This window comes from Odocoileus virginianus, chromosome 20, assembly GCF_023699985.2.
Source record: "Odocoileus virginianus isolate 20LAN1187 ecotype Illinois chromosome 20, Ovbor_1.2, whole genome shotgun sequence".
Taxonomy (NCBI): Eukaryota; Metazoa; Chordata; class Mammalia; order Artiodactyla; family Cervidae; genus Odocoileus; species Odocoileus virginianus.
Window position 1 is genome coordinate 4,872,801 of NC_069693.1, and position 18,718 is coordinate 4,891,518.

General features: G+C 56.2%; 3 protein-coding genes across 4 annotated transcripts; all 3 read left to right on the forward strand.

Moving 5' to 3' along the window:
• Window positions 1-1,756: 1,756 nt before the first annotated feature.
• KLK12 (kallikrein related peptidase 12) lies at window positions 1,757-6,299 on the forward strand. Its single transcript, XM_070451897.1, has 5 exons — window positions 1,757-1,830; window positions 2,426-2,585; window positions 3,429-3,688; window positions 4,575-4,708; window positions 5,737-6,299. The coding sequence occupies exons 1-5, from the start codon at window positions 1,794-1,796 to the stop codon at window positions 5,890-5,892; spliced, it is 747 nt and encodes a 248-aa protein (XP_070307998.1). The 5' UTR covers window positions 1,757-1,793; the 3' UTR covers window positions 5,893-6,299.
• A 731-nt stretch (window positions 6,300-7,030) lies between these two features.
• Window positions 7,031-11,842, forward strand: LOC110135469 (kallikrein-11). Its single transcript, XM_070451898.1, has 6 exons — window positions 7,031-7,111; window positions 8,912-8,986; window positions 9,406-9,567; window positions 9,824-10,180; window positions 10,710-10,846; window positions 11,359-11,842. The coding sequence occupies exons 2-6, from the start codon at window positions 8,947-8,949 to the stop codon at window positions 11,509-11,511; spliced, it is 849 nt and encodes a 282-aa protein (XP_070307999.1). The 5' UTR covers window positions 7,031-7,111; window positions 8,912-8,946; the 3' UTR covers window positions 11,512-11,842.
• A 1,429-nt stretch (window positions 11,843-13,271) lies between these two features.
• Window positions 13,272-18,307, forward strand: KLK10 (kallikrein related peptidase 10). Of its 2 annotated transcripts, XM_020890487.2 has the most exons (6): window positions 13,272-13,404; window positions 13,864-13,971; window positions 15,179-15,362; window positions 16,272-16,546; window positions 16,732-16,865; window positions 17,729-18,307. In XM_020890487.2, exons 2-6 carry the CDS (start codon window positions 13,878-13,880, stop codon window positions 17,879-17,881), a joined length of 840 nt encoding a protein of 279 aa, XP_020746146.1. In that variant the 5' UTR covers window positions 13,272-13,404; window positions 13,864-13,877; the 3' UTR covers window positions 17,882-18,307. The 2 variants fall into 2 exon arrangements, with proteins under 2 accessions (XP_020746146.1, XP_070306508.1); XM_070450407.1 differs by lacking the exons at window positions 13,272-13,404; window positions 13,864-13,971 and having other exon boundaries at window positions 14,704-15,362.
• Window positions 18,308-18,718: the final 411 nt, after the last annotated feature.

The window sequence follows — 18,718 nt, forward strand, 5'->3', positions numbered from 1 at the left end:
CTCCTGCATTGCAGGCAGATTCTTTACCAACTGAGCCACAGGGAAGCCCTCCTCCATGTATAGCACATATCAATACTTGTTCCTTTTATATTAATTAGTTAATTAATATTAATAGTTGAATATACCCTATAGTGGGCTCCCCAAGTGGTGCTAACCAGCCTGCCAATGCAGGAGACGTAAGAGACACAGGTTCGATCCCTGGGTGGGGAAGATGCCCTGGAGGGAGACAGGGCAACCCACTCCAGTATTCTTGCCTGGAGAATCCCATGAACAGAGGAACCTGGTGGGCTACAGTCCATAGGGTCACTAAGAGTCATACATAATTGAAGTGACTTAACACCCAAAAACCCCATAGTAGGGACAGACATTTTATTGGTCCATTCATCAGTGGATAGGCATCAGCTTAACAGGTAGAGGGTGTTCTTGGGGGTGATGAAAATATTCTGGAATTAGATGGTGGTGATGGTTGCAAAACATTCTGAGTACAGGAAAATTCACTGCATGGTAGACTTTAAACTGGTTCAAAGGCTGGATTTTTAAAAAATATTTATTTATTTATTTGGCTATGTTGGGTCTTAGTTCCAGCATGTGGGATCTTTCATAGCGGGCTTAGTTTTTCCGAAGATTGTGGAATCTCAGTTCCCTGACCAGGGATTGAACCCATGTCCCCTGCATTGGGGACTGGACCACCAGAGAAGTCCCCCAAAACTGGATTTTATGTCATGTGAATTTTACTTCAAAAAAAAAAAAAAAAGATGATGGCAGAAAGAATGAGAGAGAAGGACTCTGCCTTAAATCTCTTTCTCTCTCCCTCTGTTTCCTATTGCATTTCTTTCTCAGTGGAAGTCCCCATGCAAAACAATTTTCATGGAATTAGATAAATCAACCTGATATCACAAGACCTGTGCTCTGAAAGCAGGGAACAGAATTGTTTGCACACTTCCATTAGAACCAGACTTCCTTGGATCCCAGTTTGGAAATTCCTCTGTCTCACCTATTTTGAAACCTCTTCCCTTTCCACCTCTTCTTTCTCGGGCTCTCTCTGTCCTCAGTTTCCCCGACTCTCATTTCCACCCTCTTGCCCCTTCCCTGCACCTCTCAGGGCAAAAGTCCCAGGGATCCACCACCCCAACCCTCCCTGAGGCTTGTCACTGGAGTCGGGATTAGAACTCGGCTCCCAGATGGCCATGAGTCATGGGATGCTGACCGATCTGGAGAGGAGGGGAGAAGGATAGGGGCTGGGTCTTCCCTCTGGAGTCATCCAGGCCCCTCCCCCGTCCATTTAACTGTAAATCTCAGTCAAGTGTTATTAGCCTAGAAGAGTTTCCCCGGGATTAGAGGGAGCCCCACCCCACGACTTCCTTGTCCCCTTCCCTCAACCCGGAAAAATCGCTAGGGCTGGGACAAAGAAGAGTTAAAAGCTGTGTCAGCCGCTGGTCTGGGACAGACAGACAGAAGGAGGGGGACAGGTGGACAGCGGGAGCGTGGACCGGCAGGGTAGCCGGCAGATGAAAGGACAAGCCGGTGGGTGGGCAGACGAGATAGAGAGACAGACAGGCTGATCGCAACAGACACCTGGAGGAACCGGCAGGCAGAGAGACCAGGTGAGGAGGAGGCAGGCAGACACCGGTGGGGGCGGGGTGACCCTTGGGGGGATGGGCACAGAGAAGGATGGGCGTGTGGACCGTCCCCTCCTCGTGGAGTTGCTGATGCAAGGGATGGGAGTGGGAGGGTCCACTTGCCATCTCTGAGATGCTGTATCTTGTGCCCCCAGAACCTGGAAGTGGGCCACCATGAGAGCCAGCATCTTTTTGCTCCTGTGTTTCGTTGGTGAGTTTCCCAGAGGGAAGGTGGGTCCCTCCCTCATGAGAATGCCGAGCACTGAGGAGGGGAGGGCGGCGGGCTGACTCTACACCTCCATTCACTTCCCTCTTCCGGGGTCTTGTGCCTCTCTCTCTCTATCCTCCAATCCATCTCCCCTCTGTCTCTCCCTGTCACCACGCCTCCATCCTTTCTCTCTCTGAATGTCTGTTTCTCTCCTGAAGCATCTCTCTCCTCTCTCTTCCTCTCTGTGTCTCTGGGTGTTTCCATGTGTCTCTCTCTGTATATCACCGGTCTGTCTTCCTGCCTTTGAGCCCCCTCTCCCGCCGTCTCTGTTTCTTGTTTCTTTCTCTTTGCCTTTTTCTTGCTCATTCTGTGTCCCTCTTTCTTTTTTTCTTTTTTAAAAATTTATTTATTATTTGGCTGCATCAGATCTTAGTTGCAGCACGTGGGATCTTCGTGGTCATGCAGGATCCTTCATTGAGGCGCGCAGACTTTCTAGTTGTGGCGTGTGTGCACCAGAGCTCTGTACTTCTCTTTCTATCTGATCCACAGTCTCTAAGCCTCTGACCCCCATCCCTCTGCCCTGTGACCCTGTCCTCAGGGTTCAGCCACGAGGCCAAAGAGAAGATCGTTAACGGCACCGAGTGCATCCCTCACTCTCAGCCTTGGCAGGTGGGGCTGTTTGAGGGCACCCGTCTGCGCTGTGGGGGGGTCCTCATTGACCGCAGGTGGGTTCTCACGGCTGCTCACTGCAGCGGCAGGTAAGCCCCCACCTAGGAGCCTCCCTACTCAGGGTGGTCAAAGGGAGGGTGGTGGGGAGGGGAGGACTGCAGGGGAGGGGCTCACAGGAGTAAGCAGATGGTCCTGCAACAAGAGAGCCTGAGGTTAGACAAGAAGTAGGACTTCCTCACAGTGGGCCTGGGGTGGACCTGCGTGGGGAGCTGTGGGGTGGAGAGCAGGGGTCTTGCAACCTGCCCACCCAGCCCCTACATTCCCTCACGTCTCATTTCCTTCCCACATGGTGTGTGTCACCAGGCCAGCGTCCCCTGGCCCAGTCTGAGCCGTCGGGCCAATGTCTGACCCAAACTCTCTGTGCAACGTCAAAGGCTACATCTGGTACCTCTCTGGGCCTCACTGGTCCCATCTGTAAAATGAGGGGATTGGGCTTGATAAGTCTGATGCTCTCAGATGTGGATGGAGAGACAGAGAGATGTGGGGACAGGGAGGGACACCAGCAAGACAAACAGAATCTACTCCTTATTTCCCCCTGCAGTTAGTTGACAATGTTGATGACCAGCCTTCTGCTGGGTGGTGGGAACAGGGCAGTGAACAGGACTCACTGATGTCCCTGCCCCATGGGCATCACCAGCTGAGAGAATCAGAGTCAGAAAGTGACACAGTGGCTTGGAGAGGGGAGACAGGACGGACGCTAGAGAAGCAGAGATGGCAATGGAAGTAGAGACCAAGAGATGGGAAGAGACAGACAGTGAGAGCAAGGGAATGAAGGAGCGAGAGGACAGCTATCAAGGTGCGGAGCGGTAGGGAGGGGCAGGGGGCCTGGGAGCCCCGGGACAGCCCACCCACCACCCGCCATACCCCCCTAGCAGGTACTGGGTGCGCCTGGGGGAACACAGCCTGAGCAAACTGGACTGGACGGAACAGATCCGACGCAGCGGCCTCTCGGTGACCCACCCCAGCTACCGAGGCAACCTGGGGAACCATGACAATGACCTCCGGCTTCTGCGACTGGGCACCCCTGTCCGGCTGACTGCCAGCGTCCAGCCCCTGCCCCTGCCCACGACCTGTGCAACAGCTGGCACCGAATGCCACATCTCGGGCTGGGGCACCACCAACCACCCATGGAGTAAGGGGGTCCCGGGGTCAGAGGTCAGGAGGGACAGAGCTGGGGGTATAGGGTGTGAGGTCAAGGGTCCTGCCTTCTCAGAGGAAGGATGGGTAAACGGTCCCCCATCAGGATCATGCCCCGGGGTCTGAGAATATGGTGCATCAAGGGCCTTGGGAGTCAAAGCGTTTCAGTGGTTGAATATGGAGTTGGAAGTCATGGGTCAGGGATGAGGTTAGAGGTCGGACAGATGTCAAGGGTCATCAGGCTAGAGCGAAAGGCATAGATAATAGGCTCTTGGGGTCATGGACTGTGGCGTCAGTCACTGTGGAGTTGAGGTCATGGGACCCAGATGTCGGCCGCAATCTGAGGACGGAAACTGGGATTCCATCAAGCGTCACCGGTCTGGGACTGGAAGCCATAGTGTTTGGTGTGTGGAGCCAAGGGTTAGAGGTCATGGAGTCTGGGGTCAAGTAAACTAGGATCAGAGGCCACTTTGGAGTAGGAACCAGTGGTTTAGAGGATGCAGAGCTGAGGTCAGAGGTTAAGTTGAAGACAAGGAAGACAGACAGAGAGAAGACGTGAGGCCAAGGTGGGCTCAAAGGGTTATTTTAAAAGATTGAAGGTCAAAGGTCACAGTAGCTGGGATTGAAGGAGAAGGTCACGTCTGGAGTCACTGTATCTGAGTCATAGGCTAAAGGTCGGGGGGACTGGGCCAATGGATTGAAATCTAGAGCCACTATGTAATCAAATCATCATCTGAAATGTAAAGGCCCGAGGATTGTCTTGGAGGTCACAGGGAGGGGGTGGAGGATAAACTTGTATTGGGCTTCCATGTGGCCTCTTTGTGGGGGGCGGGATGAGGGAAGCACTGGGGGATCCTCCAGCATCCATCTTCCATCTCCAGGCCCGTTCCCAGACCGACTCCAGTGCCTCAGCCTCTCCATCGTCTCCAATGCCACCTGCCGAGCAGTGTTCCCCGGGAGAATCACAGACAACATGGTGTGTGCTGGCGGCGAAGCTGGGGAGGATGCCTGCCAGGTGAGCGACTTGCAGGGAACACCCAGGACGGGAGGGAGGGGCGGGAGAACGGGGTGGGGTGGGGGGAGCAGAACGGGCAAGTCAGAGAGAGGAGACGGGGAGAGAGAGGAGGTCAGAAAGAAGGAGAGGCACAGAAAGCGCCAGGGAGAGAGCCCAGGGAGTGGAGGACAGAGAGAGGGAGCGCAGGTACAGAGCAGGAGAGATTTGGGGTGGGGCACAAAAGGAGGGGGAGCGAAAGGTAGCGGGCATTCGGAGCTCAGGCAGGTGACCGCGTGTCTCTCCAGTCCTGAGTCTTCCCCATTCCATCCATCCTCCCGTTGCTGCTGGCCCAGGAGAGAGGGGCTGGAGGGCTCTCTCATCCTGTAATTCGGCTACCTTGTCCTGTTGGTCCTCCAGCTTGAAGGCTGCCCCTGCCTACTGGCCAGGGCCCCAGCCAGAGTCCTGGAGAGGACTCTTGAGACGTCCAGTCCTCCTTCTCTACCATTGGTCACTGGCCTGCATGGAGTCCCGCCCTCCTCCACTGGGATTGGTCATTGATGCCTGTGCTCTCTTCCCTCATTGGTCAGAGCCCCAGCTATGGTTGGAGAGGGCTCTTGAGATGTCCAGTTCTCCTTCTCTACCATTGGTCACTGGTACCAGTGTCCTCTTCTCTCATTGGTCAGGGCCCCAGCCCTTTTCCTTGACCAACATGGAGTCCTGCCCTCCTCCACTGGGATTGGTCATCGGTGCCTGTACTCTCTTTCCTCATTGGTCAAGGCTCAGCTATTGTCTTTGAGAGAACCCTCTAACCTGACGTAGAGGCTTGCCCTCCTTCCCTGGGATTGGCCCCTAAGGACAATGTGTTCTTCTCTGTTTAGTCACTGTTGTCCTCTGGGAACCTGGCTCTTCTTGTTTTCCCTGATGACAAGGCTTGGAGCCACCATCCTCAAGGCCCAAGAAATGGGTGAGGGGGCAGGAGGCTGTGGAGAGGAAACTGGCACAGGGTTTCCCCATGTTCAGACCGTGCTCCTTCACCTCTTGTCTTGCAGGGTGACTCCGGGGGGCCCCTGGTGTGTGGAGGGGTTCTTCAGGGTCTGGTGTCCTGGGGGTCCGTGGGGCCTTGCGGACAAGAAGGCATCCCAGGGGTCTACACCAATATTTGCAAATACGTGGACTGGATCCAGACGGTCATAGGGAGCAGCTGACCTGCTCTCTGCATCGTCACACCTCAGCTTGGGGGCCACTGTGACCCGCAGAGCGCCAACACCGTCTCCATCATCACCTCTAGCTCCCACTCTTCTTGAACTGGGGATCTTCTTCGCAGAACTCCCAACTCCAGCCAGCCCTCCTAAGACCCACGGCTGAAGCAGAAGGAAGTGTGTGACTGGAATAAATAAACCTGGAGAAGGGGCTGTGTCTATTTGAATCCCTCTGCTGGTTGAGATTAGAGGGAGGTCTCATCAGTGACCCTGCCCACAGGTGTGGAAATAAAGATGCGAGAGGGTAAGGCTTTTCCCTCAGGAGCCTCACATGAATGCACTAGAGAAAATTGCATTAGAAATTAAGGCCATTTTTCTCCATCTGCCGCAACAGGAACTTATAAGTTTAGAGCTTATAAACTTTTCAAAGGGCCATGAAGGACCTGACATGGGGCGGTGCGTGTGTGTGTGGTGGGGGTGGTGGGGGACAGGGTTGTCAGCTCCAAAATACCAAATGAAAGCTGCAAGATCAAAATTCACTACCATTTAATTAAACGTCTATAAAACATAACATTCTTCCCACGAGCCAATCACAACTTGGCTCAGCTGGAGTTGAGTACGCGTTATATTTAATGTGGGGTGCAGGTCTGTTTTGATGTCTGTGATGATGGAGGAGGGGCTGTAGCCCTAGAAAACAAGAGGACCCAGCCTCGGTTTTAAAATAGTTCTGCCCACCTCTTAGGGTCTGTCTTCATAACCTCTCCAGGAGTTGGAAAGAGAATTTCTTCTCCCCAATGAATGGAAGGGACACTGAGATGAGAGAGGGTGAGGGGCGATCAGGACAGCCATGGCAGCATTTTGCTGGATGCTTGCCTACTGTACCCGGCTCTCCTTGAGTCTCCATCCCAACCCCCTGAGGCAGAGCTGTCACCCCCATCTCACAGATGAAGAAACTGAGCTTCAGCCGGGTGGAGTCCTTCATCCCACGTCACTGTGGTAGGAAGAGGCAGTGCCCAGATTTGGGGCCAAGGCTGGCTGCTGTCAGAACCCAAGCCTATCCCCTAGTCTTGCTTCACATCTCATTAGGGGAGAGAGGAGGGCAAGACAGAGGGAGATCTAAGTGATAATAAACAAACCCGCAGAAGTAGGGATCGGCACTTGAGTTTTGCAGAGGAGGAAGCTGAGCTGGCTCAGATTCCGGAAGTCATCGGACCTAGGTCACAGAGTGAGTAAGGGCCACAGCTGGCTCCCGAGGACCCCGGGAGAAGGGTGGGCAGGGAAGTGAAGCCCTGGAGGAGCCCTGGGGGGTGGATGCCAGCCCAGGGCGGACTTCCCTTTCCTGGGCCTCGAATCCCACAGGCCCCATCCTGCCTCCCCCACCCTCCTGCCTGCTTCTTTGCCTGGCAGCAGCCCCACCTGTGTGATGCCCGAGTCCCCCCACCCCACCCCACTCCTTGGAATGGTGAACAAAGGGGCCAGGGCCCCCCCTGGGCTTGGGGGCTGTGGGAAGGGAGGAGTAAAGACCGGAGACACAGGCAGACTGGGAGAGGAGGAGGACTGAGAGGGATTTAGACATGAATGTGGGGAGAGATGGAAGGACAGGGATGGAGGGAGGCAGAGACGAGAGAGAGGCAGGCACAAAGAAAGATGGGAAGAATTACAGGAGGCTTGCAGAGACTGGGAGGGAAAAACAGGGTTGGACAAAGAGAGAGAAAGGACCGGAAAGAAAAATCACACACACACACACAGAATTATAGAAAAGTGGGAAAGATAAAGGCAGATTCACAGGAACAGGAAAGGATGCAGACAGACAGATGGACCCAGAGGTGCGAGGGGATACAGATGCACAGAGAAGAGAGACTTGGGGACGTGACAGTGGCAGGTGGGCAACACACCCAAGGGCCGGGGCCAGGCTGGGGAGTGCCCCCCACACCCTGCCCCCGGGGGCGCCAAGGCAGGGCTGGGAGGCCAGTCATCCTGGGCCCGCCCGGGGCCACCCCCTGCCTGCTCACCTTTCTGGTGCCTCCCACTCCAAGACCTGCTGCATCAGTGTCGGCCGGCCCCCCGAGCCCCAGCCCCAGCGCCCGTGAGTCTGGGGGTGTGGTGGGAGGGCGGAAGGGAAGGCGCCCTGCTGAGGGTGCCAGGCCTCTGCCTGGCATCATTCCTCCTGCTCAGACCTTCTCGGGGTGGAGGCATTGTGTCTGTCTGCCTTGATCTGTCTCCAGCAGGCTGCCCCCCACCCCAAGCTTAGTGCCCTCGGACCCCAGCTTCCATCACTGAGTCCATTCCTCCACCCCCACCCCCACTGGCCAGGTGACCAGCCCCACTCTGCCCTGTCTAGCTGTTCTTCCAAGGGGCAGGGGTTCAGCAGAGTTGGGGGTCAGAATGATGTCCCAGGCTGAGCTCCCTCCTACACCCCAGATAGCTCTGGGGTGGTTACTGAATGGAGCCTGGTTCCCTTTATCCCCCGACCCCCAGCTGGCTGGGCCCTAAGTCTCAGATGGGCAAGAAGGGCCTACGAGGTCCCATGGCTGACTACACAGGGTCAGCCCATCCCTTGCCCTGGGCAAAGCCCTCCCCTAGCTTCTGGAGTTTCCAACTGGGAGTGTATGCGTGTGTACTCGGTCACTTCAGTTGTGTCCGACTCTTTGCAACCCCATGGACTGCAGCCCGCCAGGCTCCTCTGTCCACGGGATTTTTCAGGCAAGAATACTGGAGTGGGCTGCCATTTTCTTCTCTAGGGGATCTCCCCCACCCAGGGGTGGAACCTGGGTCTCCTGCTTTGGCAGGCGGATTCTTTACCACTGAGCCACTGGGGAAGCCCCTAACTGGGACTGGGCCCTGCAAAGCCAGCCTCCATACTAGAGATTTATTTTTAAAAATTTGGAGGTTGGGGTGGCTGTGAGAACCAGGGAATTCCGCAAACCTGGTTGTTTCTTGCTGGGGGAGGAGCCGGAGCAGGGTCACGCACCAGCCCTCCATCTCCCCATGAAGTGATTCGGCCTCTTGTCCATCTTGTTCCCAGAAGAACCTGGGGCCTGCCCTCCCCCGCTGCAGGCCATGATGACTCTGCAATTAATCATGTTTGCTCTGGTGACAGGTACGGTGGGGGGTGGGGACGGGCAGGGGCCTCCAGAGTCTCTAGGATTCCCAGCCCTCAAGGTGTAGACACTGATGGAGCTGATATTAAAAATACAGAATAACAGGGCATCTGAAAGAGTAGATGAGCCGTAACGAGTCTCGGATGCCCCCTGCCACCCAAAGGTGTAATCCCTTTAGAGCTAGAATAGGGAAGAGACAAAGACAGTCCCAGAGGAGGGCCTAGGGCAGGTGGGGTGGTGTGGGAGACACTCAGAGAGCTCAGGACAGTGGCTGCTGAGCAGCTGGTATGGAAGGGTTTCAATCATCTAATGCCCAGCCGGTCCATACAGTGAGTCCCCAGGGTTGTGATCCCCTCCCCCCCATTTCTGGGAGTCCTCTCATGGCTGGGCCCCCTCTTTGGCTTCCCCACCCTTCTAGGGCACGTCGGGGGAGAGACCAGAATCATCAAGGGCTACGAGTGCGCCCCTCATTCACAGCCCTGGCAGGTGGCTCTGTTCCAGAAGACGAGGCTGCTCTGCGGGGCCACTCTCATCGCCCCCAGATGGCTCCTGACAGCAGCCCACTGCCGCAAGCCGTGGGTGCGGGGGCTGGGGCGGGGCTGGGAGGGGAGGGGGCTGGAGATGGAGAGATGGGTGGAGAGGGGCTCGGGTGGGGACTGTGGGGTCAGGGATCGACGGTGGGATGGGGCTGAGACTGAAGCTAGGACGATGAAGGATGTCGGAAGCCGGGATGGCGCTGGGCTCGGATGTCGTGTTGAGGATAAGGTCGTGGTGCGTTGTGGGCGACGGGGACGAGGCTGGAGGGGGAGCCGCGCTGCTTCCTCATTCTCTCCGTCTCTCCCCCTCCACCCCCACACCACACCTCTCTCCATCTCTTGTGTCTCCCTCCCCTTCCGTCTCTGACCCGCGGTGTGTCTCCCACTTCAGCCGATACGTGGTTCACCTGGGGGCGCACAGCCTCCGGCAGCAGGATGGCTGTGAGCAGACCCGAACTGCCACCCAGTCCTTCCCCCACCCAGACTTCAACAACAGCCTCCCCAACAAAGACCACCGCAACGACATCATGCTGGTGAAGATGATGACCCCGGCCCAGCTCACCTGGGCCGTACGACCCCTCACCGTGTCACGGCGCTGCGTCACCGCGGGCGCCAACTGCCTCATTTCCGGCTGGGGCACCATGTCCAGCCCCCAGTGTAGGGGCTCCAGAGGGGCACGCGATGGGGAGGGGCGGGGCACGCGGTTATGATTGCAGAAGGATAGCAAAGACGAGAACTTGCAGGAATACAAAAGGAGGCCACCCCGGGGGTGTCAACAGTGGGATAAGTCAAAAGAAAGAGTGGAAATGTTAGGGCTGGGGAGGGTGGAGACAAACGTTTGGGGCCTGGATTCAGAGACAGGATGTGCAATTTCAGATCCACGACCTGCAGAGTTGTAGGTCCTTAGGCAAGTGGCTTCTCTATAAGATGAGAATAATCACACCCACCTGCTAGGTCTAGATAAGAGATAATGTTTATAGAGCAACTGGCATAAAGAATTTTACTTAATGGCATTACTGTTACTGTCGCTACAAGAAGAGAGGTGAGTTGCTGCAAGCAAGAAGGACGGGAACTGGGTGCAGAGAAAGGACCTTGGTTCTCTGCCGGGGTTAGAGGCAGCCCTGCAGTGTAGGGAAGGGGACCGAGGGCTTCTCATTCTCTGTGCCCCCTCATGTCGCCTCTACAGTGCACCTGCCCCGTACCTTGCGATGTGCCAACATCACCATCATCAAGCACAAGGAGTGTGAGGACGCCTACCCCGGCAACATCACGGACACGATGGTGTGTGCCAGTGTCCGAAAGGAGGGCAAGGACTCCTGCCAGGTCAGAGGGCAGGGCCTGGGTCTCCGACCACATTTCCATTCCCAGCTCCCACCTCAGTCGCATCTTCATCAGCAGCCAGAATCTCATTCCCCAACTTTCCCCAGCAACCCCCCAATCCAGCTCCACTCCTGGTTCCCCTTTCTAACCTAAACACAATCCCCAGCTCCACTCCCATCCCCACCCCTATTTCCAGCCCCAACCATCCTCAAATCATGCTTGCTCTAGTGGTGGACCCCAGGCTTAACTGCATGTGGGATTTTACTTTCTTGACCAGAGATTGAACCCACATCCCCTACATTGGAAGGCTGATTCTTGACCACTGGACCACCAGGGAAGTCCCCCCAATCAGTTTTCTCTCCTATCTTTGTTCTCACTTGTAACTCTAACCTCATCCTCAATCCCATCTTCAATCTCCACCTCTCTTCTAACACTATCCCCACGTCCTCTCGAAGACCATGAACACTTTCCCCTCTCACCTCTTGTCTAACTGGTTCTCTTTTCCCCATCTCCAGGGTGATTCTGGTGGCCCTCTGGTCTGTAATGGGTCTCTTCAAGGCATCATCTCCTGGGGCCAGGATCCATGTGCTGTCTCCAAAAAGCCTGGTGTTTACACAAAGGTCTGCAAATATGTGGACTGGATCCAGAAGACCATGGAGAACAATTAGCCAGGACCAGCTGATCACAGCCCAATCCCCTAATCCCTACTTGGGGCTGTGGTTTCCTGTTCATTCTGTTAATAAGGAAGTCTGAGCCTCATGTACTTTGTGGGGGGAGAGGCCTTCTTGACCACGAGAGATGCTGTTAACTTAGTAATCAGTGTGATTACTTAGTAATCAGGGTTAGGATTTGGAGTTAGGAGACCTGGGTTCTACTCCTGCCTCATTCTAACTTGTGACTCTGGGAGTGAAAATAGCTGTGTGGTTCACTGTTGTACCTCCAGCTGCAAATGCAATTCCTGGCACACACTAAGGTTTCAATAAATATTTACTAAACGAATGAATCTTTTGAATGCTCCTGGTGACCCTGGTCCCAGGGCTTTTAAATATGTCACCCGACACAATCTTCACAAAACCATATGAGGCTGGTGCTGTTATTATTATACCCATTTTGCAGACGAGGAAAACTAAGACACAGAGATAAGAAGTCGCCTATTCACGGTCACACAGCCAGTAAGTAAGAGGAGCAAGGGATCATTTCTTAACAACACTGCCTTGATTAAGACTCCTTTCCTTATCTGTAAAATTGTGCATGCAGAAGTATGTACACTCCGTCAGTCAGCCTGCACATAGCTGAGACCCAATAAAAGGAAGGGATCATTGTTTTCTTTCCAACCTTCATAATAGGTAGTTCATCAAGACCTTTGCAGGTCAATACATTAGCCACTAGCCACATGTGGCTATTTAAATTAACATTAAATTTAAATGGCCCAAAATCAGAAATGTAATCCTTGAGTCATACCCGTCGCATGTCAAAACCTCTGTAGCCAAATGTGGCTGGTGGCTATTGCGTTGGATAGCAAATACGGAGCCTCTCCATCGCGGCAGAAAGTTCAGTTGGAGGGCACAGAGCTGGGCTACCTCTGGAATTAACCCACTTCTTGTTGGAGAAGAAGCATCACAAATAGTCCAGAACTAGATCTCTCCTCACATTCTGCTCGCCTGGCAGGGGAGGTGGTTGGCAGGAGGAGTCAGAGCCCCGAGCTGGGACTGGGGCCTCTGAGTGGTTAAGTGGACTTTGCTGCGTGGCCTCCTGTGAGTCACTGCCCTCTCTGAGCCTCCCATTCCTCACCCGAAATGAGGGAGTTGGCTGAAGTGCCATGGGATGCCCCTTGCAGCTTTTGGCCTCTTGTGACTCACCTGGAGACACGCAGGTGGCAGGAAGGATGGGACGTGCCCGAAGAGGGTGCGGAACCTCCCCTACACACAGGGGCCAGGACACACAAGGACATCACTCTGGTTGTGGACGGGTGCGCGCCCAGGCACAGAGCATCCCTCTGTGTCCGCACCTGCCTCTCTGTGCGTTCTTTTCCTTGTGTCTGTGTCTCTTGCTCCCACTCTTTTTCCTTCCATCTGTCTTATCGCTCTGCTTCCCTCTTTCCAGGTCAGCCGCCCGGCTTTTCTCATTACGTCACTCTCAGTATGCATTTCCCTGTTTACTTATTTCCCTCTCTCTCTGCTTACAGTCATCTGTCTCCAGCACTATGCCAGTGACCCCCGGGCAACTTCTGGGGATGTGGCCCCCCTCTCTCCTCACCTAAGAAAGCTTCTGGGAACACCGGACCTGGGGAAACCCCACGAAATCCAAGTTCTGAAAGGGTGTTTCAGGCACTAGGAGAAGCCTGTATTCCTGGGCCCCTCCCAAAGCAGGAATCTGGGGCCCAGCCTCACCCACGGCATAATTAGGGAGAGGGAAAGGGAGTGGGTACCTCCCTGAGGGGAGGGTGGGGAAACAGGCTCTTCGGGGTTAAAAGGGGAGGCCTGCCCAGGGGTCCCTTGGCAGAGGAGTCCAGCGGCCCACAAGGCAGGGCTGAGGCACGTCTTCCCCTCCACAGCTCCCAGGTGAGCGGCACGCACCTCACCTTGGTGGGGGTGGGTCGCCAGAGCCCAGGTGGGCACCTTCGGGTGGCGGGTAGACTTGTTGGAGACTCAGCTTCTTTATCCTCTTTATCCTCTGAGCCTCGAAGCTCCAGCCCATTTATATGAAGGAGGGCAGGAACCCGAAGCGCCGAGAGGTTGGCACCCGGGACAGCCCGGGACAGCCCGGGCCAGGAGGGCGCTGCCCTCGGGCGTGGGACGGGGAGTGAGGGAGGACGCCAGAGGGGCGTCATTAGGGTAATTGCGCCCATCACTGGCGGTTCAGGCCCGAATCGCCAGGCTACCCACCCCTGCGCCCGTCGGCCGCAGGTTAAACGGGTCCCCGCAGGTTGGGGTGGCCCAGGATGCACGGACGGGCAGGCAAGGTGGGGGTCTCGGACCCGGCAAGTGTTTTGAACTGCCTGCGTCGCTGCTCCTACCCAGCCTAGGTCCTGGCCATGAGACCTCCACATCTCCACCTCTCCGCCGCCTCCGGCGCTCAGGGCGGCCTGGGGAAGCTGCTGCTGCCGCTACTGATGGCGCAATTCTGGGGTGAGGCGGGAAGGCAGGCTTGGATGGGGGCTGCCGGGGAATGGGGTGGGCGGCGGGCGGGCGGCGGGGAGGCGATGGGAGAGTGGGCTGTTATCACCAAACCTGTCGCGCACTTCTCCTCCCCTTGGGACCCCCAGCACTCACCCACCGGTCCGGAAAGGCCCGGCCCCAAGTCAGACCCGCCCCTCTTCTAACTCCGCCCTAGCTATCCCAACCTTTTCACTCCGCTAGGATCAGTACACCCCCCACTTTGTCCTCGCCTTTCCCCTCCCCGCCCCTTCTTACTCCGCCCTATTTTAATCCCAAGTCTTTTTTTTTTTTTTAATATGTATTTATTTATTTGGCTGCGCCGGGTCTTAGTTGCAGCACACAGCTGCAACTTTTAGTTGGGGCATCTTTTTAGCTTTGGCGTGTGGGATCTTCAGTCGCTGCCGGCGAACTCTTAGTTGAAGGCTGTGGAATCTAGTTCCCTCCAGGGACTGAACTCCTACGCCCTCTGCAGTGGGAGTGTGGAGTCTCAGTCACCGGACCAACAGAGGAGTCCCTATCCCAAGCCTTGCTTTTACAGTATTTTGCCCTCACCCCTTCTGCTAGCACGGTAGCGCTAACTAACTTTCACCCACCCAACCCTAACTTTCACCGCCGCAGCGCAGAGTTCTATCCCCGTCCCTTTCGCCACGCCCCCATTAGCCACGCCCCATTAGCCACACCCACAGCCACGCCTCCTTGTATTCCTGACCTCGTCCTGTACTCGGTTCACTCCTCACTCCTCCAGAATCAGCCTCTTCGGTCTCCTTGCAAGTGAAAGTGAAAGTGTCAGTCGCTCAGTCATCATGCACTTAGCCCGCCAAGCTCCTCTGTCCACGGGATTTCCCAGGCATGAATCCTGGACTGGGTTGCCATCGCGTCCTCCAGGGGATTTTCCCGACCCAGGGATCGAACGCGAGTCTCCTGCCTTGCAGGCAGATTCTCTTCTGTCTGAGCCACCAGGGGAGGCCCCTTGGGTCTCCTTTCCCCTCTCACGCCGTTCTCCGCCCACTTCCACTCGGTTGCTTCGGGACAGCCAATTCCCACACACGCCGTCGGGTTCAGGCTGTGCACCACCACCCCCGAAAAAGCCCCGTCCTATGGCCCCACTCGGATCCCAGACCCAGTGCTGGCCATACTGCCCTGACTGCTCCGACCCCCACCTGCTTTCTTTCTCCAGTCTCGGAGGCTCTGCTGCTCCCCGCAAACGACACAAGCTCCCGCGTCGTGGCCTCCGGCGCCCCGTGCACTCACGGCTCGCAGCCCTGGCAGGTGTCCCTCTTCAATGGCCTCTCGTTCCACTGCGCCGGCGTCCTGGTGGACAGGAGTTGGGTGCTCACCGCTGCACACTGCGGGAACAATAAGTAGGGGGAGCTCCTCTGGGGCGCTACGGAGGGGCTGGGGAGACAGGCCCCGGGGGGCGGGGGGGGCGGGAGGGGCGGGAGCACGTGAGGGTATGGGCCTGCCAGCTCCACGTGGGGGCAGTCCTGGAGGGCTTCCTGTAGGAGGAGAGGTGGAGTTGTGCTGTGGCCACGAGGGGGCAGTGTGGTCTTTCTCAGCGTTTCTGGGCCCATCCAGAGCCACTGCCCAGCCGAATCTCTTAGGGTTCCATTTTTTCTGTTTTTGTTGTTCAGTCCCTAAGTCACGTCAGACTGTTTGTGACCCCATGGACTGCAGCACACCAGGCTTCCCAGTCCTTCATTATCTCCTGGAGTTTGCTCAAACTCATGTCCATTGAGTCTATTGATGGTGCTGTCCAACCATCTCATCCTCTGTTGCCCCCTTCTCCTCCTGCCCTCAATCTTTCCCAACATCAGGGTTTTCCTCTTAGGTGTAGACAGTTTTGTGCAGCAGACAGAAGTTGGGGTCTAGTGTGGTTAGGACTTTAAAACTAAAAGAAGTTATTCACCTTGTGAGTCCTCACTGAAGGAGGAAGAAAAGAGTAGGTTTACCCATGGAGACCCTCTGCCCTCAAATCCTGCAGAACTTAGGGACCCAAACCCGTGGTCACATATCCCCATGCCTCCACCTCAGGTCTCCAGCTCCCTTTTCCCCTACACGGTGCTTACTCAGACCTAGGAGTCCCAGCCCCCTCCACCATCAGACCCAAGAATCTAGGCCCCCAGCCCCTCCTCCTTCAGACCCTAGAATCCCAGCCCCAGCCCCCTCCCCTGCCAGGACTCGAGAGTCCACCCCGACCCCAATGCCTGTACCCTCTTTCCCAGGGACTCGGGGCTCAGCCCCAGTCCCGATGAAGGGTCTTCCCTCCCCAGGCCCCTGTGGGCTCGAGTCGGGGACGACCACCTGCTGCTGCTGCAGGGCGAACAGCTGCGCCGGACCTCTCGTCCTATCGTCCACCCCAAGTACCAGCAGGGCTCGGGCCCCATCCTGCCGAGGCGCACGGACGAGCATGACCTCATGCTGCTGAAGCTCGGCAGGCCCGTGGTGCCGGGGCCTCGCGTGCGGCCCCTGCGCCTGCCCTTCCGCTGCACGCAGCCCGGGGACCAGTGCCAGATCGCTGGCTGGGCCACCACTTCCTCCCGGAGAGGCAAGAGCCAGGGGCCCAGGGCAGCCTGGATCTCGGGGAAGGAGGAAGCGGGGCCGGGACTCCCGGATGGAGGAGAGGCTGGGAGTCTGGGGCCTGGGAGGGGCACGGTCTGCGTGTCGGGACTCCTGGGTCCTGGGGCACTGGGAGCTGGGGCCCCAGGGTTACCCGATGCTTTCTCCCATCAGTGAAGTACAACAAGGGCCTGAGCTGCTCCAGGGTCACTATCCTGAGCCCTAAGGAGTGTGAAGTCTTCTATCCCGGCGTGATCACCAGCAACATGATGTGTGCAGGACTGGATCAGGGCCAGGACCCCTGCCAGGTACAGACTGGCCAGGGAGGGTCTCTGACTGGTGGGAGCAGGACAGGGAGGCTATGGGAAAACAGACACCCCCTACTCCCAGCTCAATTTCCTCCCCATGTCCAGCACTATCCCACTGCTACCCCAACGTCAGCACCATGCTCAACTCTACTCCCTTGTGTCCACCTTCTCATGCCCAACCCTGTCTCCAAGTCCACGCCCAAGCCCGTCTCCCCATCCTGTATGCGTTGCTCAGTCATGTCTGACTCTGCGACCCCATGAGCCATAGCCCTCCAGGCTCCTCTGTCCATGGAGTTTCCCAGGCAAGGATATTGGAGCTGGTTGCCATTTTCTTCTCCCAACCCCTTCCTACCCCATCCTAAGCCACATCCCCATCCTCAAGCCATTCCTTAATGCCTGCGGGCTAAGTTGTTTCATTTGTATCCGGCTCTTTGCAACCCTATGGATTATAGCCCGCCTGGCTCCTCTGTCCTTGGGATTCTCATACTGGAGTGGGTTGCCATGCCCTCCTCCAGGGGATCTTCCCGACCCAGGGACTAAACACACATCTCTTACGTCTCCTGCCTTGGCAGGCGGATTCTTTACCACTATCGCCACCTGGGAAGCCCTCCTAAAGCCCGACCCCAGCCTTATCTCTAGAGCCTGCTCCATCCCTCACCTACCATGAACAACAGTCTCAGTGCCATCATACCTCCAACTTCATCCCCACCCCATCCCACCTCAACCCCACCCCAGCCTCAGCTTTATCCCAACCCAGCTCCAACCCTACCCGACCCTTCCCTTCCCCATCACTACCCCAGACCCCTAGGTGGCAGCCTTTCCGTTGGTGTATTTATTTGATCTTTCCTTCCTCCCACTCCTAGAGTGACTCTGGTGGCCCTCTGGTCTGTGACGAGACCCTGCAGGGCATCCTTTCGTGGGGCGTTTACCCCTGCGGCTCCGCCCAGCATCCAGCTGTCTACACGCAGATCTGCAAGTACCGCTCTTGGATAGAGAAGACCATCCGCTCCAACTGACCCAGGATGCCCTGCAACTCCTTCTCCACCTGCCTTCTTCTTCGACCTCCCCTCCTTCCTCCAGCTGGGCTGGGCTCTCCCCCTGCCCTACTCAAATTTCTGCCACCCATGCACACCTGCTAACATGTCTCCTCTTTCCTCACACCCCCTGCCCACTGCTGCTCTCTGCCCATGCTGAAGCTGAGATGCAGACAGCGGTGGCCAAGATGCAGAAAGAGCTGGCCAAGTCTTGTTCATGAGAAATGAAGCTGGTAGTCACTAGTCTCTGAGAGAAGTTATCCATCACCCGACCTGGCCTTCTTCACTGCTACCTGCTGTGTGACCTTGGGCAAGCCAGTACCTTCTCTGAGCCTCAGTTTATCCTCACTTGGAAAACCGGAACAATGAAGTGCTTACCTCATAAAACGTGTCATGAGGAGACTATAACATGTGCGTGTAGATTGTCATGGAAATTGCCATATCAAGTATTAACATGGTGGGTGGTGAACTCTGACTAAATGGCACCAGGTCCTGGTGGGCATGTGTGTGATTTTTGTGACCTGGGGAGAAGAGTGCAGAGGTAGCCTCTAATCCTAACCACCCTTTGCGTTCCCAGCCCCGTCTATCAGGACTGATGGGAGAATCACATTTCTTCCTGTCAAGTTCTGTAGAGCACCTCTTAAGCACTTCCTTCTTCCCTCCCACTGTTTCCCACGTTGGGGTCCACCCAACACCTGTTCCTCCTGTCCCAGGACCTGGGCTGTCTCTGAGTCATCTGGTACCTTCCGTGCCTTGCTGGGGCCACCGAAACTCAAGGGACCTCACCTTACAGGCATCTGAGTCTCTAAGATCAGAGGA